Below are 4,814 nucleotides of genomic sequence, written 5' to 3' on the forward strand. Positions count from 1 at the left end.
CCTTGCAAAATACATGAATGCCAGAGTGCAGGCATGCATAAGCACATTCTCAGATATTCAGCACATAAGCTGATAGCTTAATATCACACAAGGCCATTGCCACATCCTCAATGCATCTTCTGATTATCTTTCACCCTGTAAGGGTTACCTCAAACAAAATAAGAAAAGAAAAATAAATCCCACTTGGTTTAAAGCAGAGACTGAAGACACACAACAATGGATGAAGAAAAGAAAAAAAATCTAATTTAAAAGGCTATAAAATTCACGTTGGGGCCCATGATGTTCAATCACTGCCAGTCGTAAAGTCTATACAAAGATGATGGAAGGAGCGGTAGGATAACCAAACCAGAGCTGTGTCCATCACCCCCCATCTCCTCTGTCTATCTTCAGAAGGGCTGCCATTCTTTCTTCCAGCCTTATCAGTCACGCCTCAGTCATCGTTGGCCATTAGTTCTCATTAGTCAGCCTTCACATGCAAGTCGGGCCGTTCACAGCGAGCTCACAGCCACCCAGCTCGCGAAGCTCGTGGGTTTCAGCATCAAATCCCCCCCATTGTCACGGCTTTTTTTTTTTTTGTGAACAGGATGACGTGCCGCTCGATTAAAAACGGCGACCTCGTGCCGGGAAAAGTGCAAATCGTTCATTAGAAAAAAAAGCACACAACTTCTATCTCCTGATGGTAGTCATGCAGCAGATTTAGTCGTGTCTCAAGTAGGTCTGTGCTTCATCATCAGATCCGTTTCTCCCTCCAAGCCAGTTAATGGGGAGGAGAGGGAGTGCTGGGTGATGGAATCAGAGGACCAAAAAGAGAGAGGGAAGGAAGGAAGGAAGGAAGGAGTGAGTGAAATAAAGAGGTGAGGTGGATAAAAAGAGGAGGAAGAAGAGGGGTGTAGGGGGGGGGGACAAGCTCAGCTGGGGAGCAACCAGAGCTCGAGGAAGTCCCAGTGCTTCCAGAGGGTGAAGAGGAAGAGGGCGAGGAACACAGTGGAGGCGACGCGGGTGCGGGTCTTCATGAGCGGCGTGATGAAGTTGGCCATGGTGGAGACGAAGACCAGCAGCACGGCCATCAGGGCCAGGATGACGTTGATGAGCTTGCCCAGGAGGGCGCGCGCGTTGGCGTTCTCCACCCCCTCCAGCTGCACCACCTGCTGCTGCTGCTGCTGCAGCTCCAGTTTGGTGATGCGGGTCAGACAGGACTCCACAGCCTCCTGCACAGGTCAACATACACACACACACACACACACACACACACACACACACACACACACACATACACACATACATACACATTTAATTATTTATTTAAATCCACAAATCATATTACAATAGACAGGATTCAAATATTTCAAGAGATAAGATAGGGCTTTGTCACTCAACGATATTCAGGGGTACAAAAAACATCTCCTGCGCCATACTGCAAGGCTGCCTATAACTGCAGATATGGAGCAAAACTTTGCTAGCTGTTTTATTTTTCTGCTGGAGAGCCCTGCCAGCCTTAACCCACTGGAAACAAGTTTGTGGACATGCCCCAAGCTGCCAAAGATCAACACCACTAGCTTGCACTGATAGCCTAGGTCACATAGTTTTGTCCGTATGGGTTGGTACTTCATGATTTTGTCATTAAAAGTCATGTCCATGTAGAGATCGTACACACATCCTATTTCAAGTATAAGTACTTCCCTTCTGTCTCGGTCTAAAAACACAACATCAGGGGTGTTAGGGATGTTACAAAACACATCAGTGGAGCTGTTAAACCATTCAGGCATAATACGTGAATGTTTGTACATGGTCACATTATCTGGAAGTACATCCTTAACAGTGTTAGCAATAAGGTTAACAATCCAGTCGTGGCGTGCAGTATAAAGTCCTTTGTACATAGTACAGCCATTGACAATATGGGCAACTGATTCGAGGTTTCACACACACACACACACACACACATATGCAATGTAAACATTAACATGTGCACGTGGACACAGAAATGCATGTGCAACTCATTAACATGCGCACGTGGACACTAAACATACAAAGACAAATACAATATACGCACACCTGTGCACACTTGATGTTGAACAAGCACACACATTCAGTTTTACATACATGCACTATGTGTACTTGACCCTTGTATGTGTACATGAAATACAAAACCCCATGACTGGAAGACTTATTCCTCTATTTACAAGCTCTTCAAAAAAACAAAGGTCTTTATAACACAGGAACACAAGCATTGCTTGTAAACCTCACTACAGATTCCTTGCGTGTCTCACACATAAACTACGGAGATATTGCTGACCTGGATGTCTCTGGCTCTCTCGTAGGACTGGTAGGCCACCTTCTCCTCCATGCTGACCAGTTCTTGTTTCAGGTTGGTCATTTCGTTCTGATGGAGTTCAGTCAGATCGTTCAGCTGCTCCTCGAGCCGCTCATACCTATAAACACACGTCCATTAATAATCTCCCTCCCCAACTGTAGAAGCATTTAACATGTTCTAACATATTTCGTATATGTATCAGATTCTTCCATGTGTATTTCATTTATTTCTGTACCATTTGTCTTAATGCTAAATCCAATAAGAAAACAAACATGGCCATCTATCATCTCTGAATGAAACGCCATCTGCCCAAGATAAGGATGATTTTAGATTGAAAAAATGAGGAAAGTAATAATCCTTTCCAGTATTTAGTGCCAACCACCAGGATTCGCCATTGAGCAAAGGTTCATGAATTTGAGTAGTCAAATGAAATGATACTAATCAAACTAATACATCCTCTAGCTCAGGGTATGGCTGGAACAAACATTCATTAAGCTGCCATGCTGTTGTTCATTACCAACCCAAGTCCCATCTGGATGTATTCCTTTCTGTTTCAGTGCATGTCTAACTATACAAATACTGTATGCCACTCTGTTACACTACACAGTTTTCTGTGGCTCTATGTCCCTGTATTTTTCCATCAGTATGTCTGCGTTTCACTGTTTGCCTCACTGTGTCATGAAATCTTTTTCATTTCTTTTTCATCTTTCAACATGTCTGTTGATCTGTTTCTATCAGTTACATATACTATAGGTCAACCTGTGTCCTGGCCTGTAGCTCTCTGTTTGTCCTTGTTGTAACTATCTACTTGCATCACTGCATACCTCCCCTGTACATCTCCCTCTCAACTTTCCATGTGTGTCTCTGGGTCCATCTCAATACGTCTCCCAGTCTCTTCACTGCATTCACTCACTCTATGTCTGTCTCCCTGTCGGTTCTGCCACTGTGTTTGCCTACCTTTGACTTTACCACTCTTTCTTTGTGTGTCCAGACCAGACAGACTGTCTCTTTTCCTTTCGTCTGTCTGCTTTAACATTTCTCGTAGCTAGTCTATTTCTACCAGTGTGTGTGTGTGTGTGTGTGTGTGTGTGTGTGTGTGTGTGTGTGTGTGTGTGTGTGTGTGTGTGTGTGTGTGTGTGTCCATCCATGTGTATGCCTGTACCTGTATCTCTCCTCCTGCAGGCACTGGGTCATGTAAGAGTAGTCGCTCTGCAGCTGTCCCTTCATGTCCTCTATGGCATCCTCCATGTGGGCCTGGCTGGACTTGATCTCCTGGAGCCCCTCCAGCAGGGCATCCCACGAGCTGTGCACATGGTGGTGGTGGTGGTGGTGTCCGTCCAGACGGGGGCTGCCCAAAATGGCCGCCCCACCTCCACCACCACCACCACCACCACCACCCCCACCGCCACCACCACCGCCACCACCACCACCTCCACCACCTCCACCACCACCACCCCCACCACCACCACCACCACCACCACAACCCCCACCTCCACCCCCCCCAGAGTTGCTGCCGGCACCTGAGCCGGAGGTGGCGCTGGAGCACTCGTCGTCGCTGCCGTACTTGGGGCTGGAGACGAGCGTGGCGCTGCCACTGAGCGCCCGTGGCGTCTCCTGCCCGTGGCCATCTTCCAGCGGGTCTTTGAGCTGGGCGATGTTGTCGGCACTGCCGAACTTGTTGCGGATAAGGCTGGCGAACTCGCGCGGCTTGGAGACCACGGCCGTGTGCGTGAACGCCGACACGCCGCCCTTCATACCCTCCACCATGCCGCCGCCGAAGCCGCTGATGCCCGCACGCATGTTGGCGCCCACGTCCTTCAGGCCCTGCTGCATATCCCGCAGGACATCCTTGGGCTGACGCCCTGGACCGTTCTAGACAGGACGGAGAGAGCGAGAGAGTAAAAGGGAAGTGGGGAAGAGAAAATAAAGACAGAGAGAGAGAGAGGAAGACAAGGAGGAGAAAGAAAGAGGACAGAACAGAGGCATAGAACAGAAAAAAAGGAAATAAGAGAAAAGGGGGGAATAAGAGGAGAGCAGAAAAGCAGAGAGCTGGGGACAAGTTAAAACATAGTATGGGTGACTGAAAGATCAGGTGCTGTGCTGATGTTCCACCTCATCCAACAGCAGCAATCCAGTTTGTGTTTACACCTGGGCAGTCTGTTTGGTGTGTATTCCGCCCATGGTGCAATAAACACCTGGGCAGTCTGTTTGGTGTGTATCTACCCCATAGAACAATGACTGCCTCTTTCAAATTACCAACAGACCATCCATCCACATCCAGTAAATTGTGCAATATCCAATATCGACCAGGTTCACCACCTCTGTCGTTCTACCCATCTCTCTCTAATGTGTTTATGTGTCTCTCTACATTTCAACCACACAAACACACACACACACACCTGTTCAATCTCCTTAAGTTTCTTGTGGTAGTGCTCCAACTTCTTGTGCAAGTGTGCAATGGTCTGCGCCGACTTCTGGTTCTTCTTCTCAAACACCTGCTTGA

General features: G+C 47.6%; 1 protein-coding gene across 1 annotated transcript; it reads right to left on the reverse strand.

Annotated features, from left to right (window-relative positions):
- Positions 1-644: 644 nt before the first annotated feature.
- tmcc2 (transmembrane and coiled-coil domain family 2) lies at positions 645-4,178 on the reverse strand. Its single transcript, XM_076267766.1, has 4 exons — positions 3,802-4,178; positions 3,474-3,681; positions 2,294-2,429; positions 645-1,208 (listed from the first exon to the last, which is right to left on the reverse strand). Exons 1-4 carry the CDS (start codon positions 4,142-4,144, stop codon positions 909-911), a joined length of 987 nt encoding a protein of 328 aa, XP_076123881.1. The 5' UTR covers positions 4,145-4,178; the 3' UTR covers positions 645-908.
- Positions 4,179-4,814: the final 636 nt, after the last annotated feature.

Source organism: Alosa pseudoharengus, unplaced genomic scaffold (genome assembly GCF_046254945.1).
Source record: "Alosa pseudoharengus isolate Yale_2024_CS ecotype anadromous, Long Island Sound unplaced genomic scaffold, YU_APseudo_1.1 YU_APseudo_1.1_scf_5, whole genome shotgun sequence".
In the NCBI taxonomy this organism is placed as follows: Eukaryota; Metazoa; Chordata; class Actinopteri; order Clupeiformes; family Clupeidae; genus Alosa; species Alosa pseudoharengus.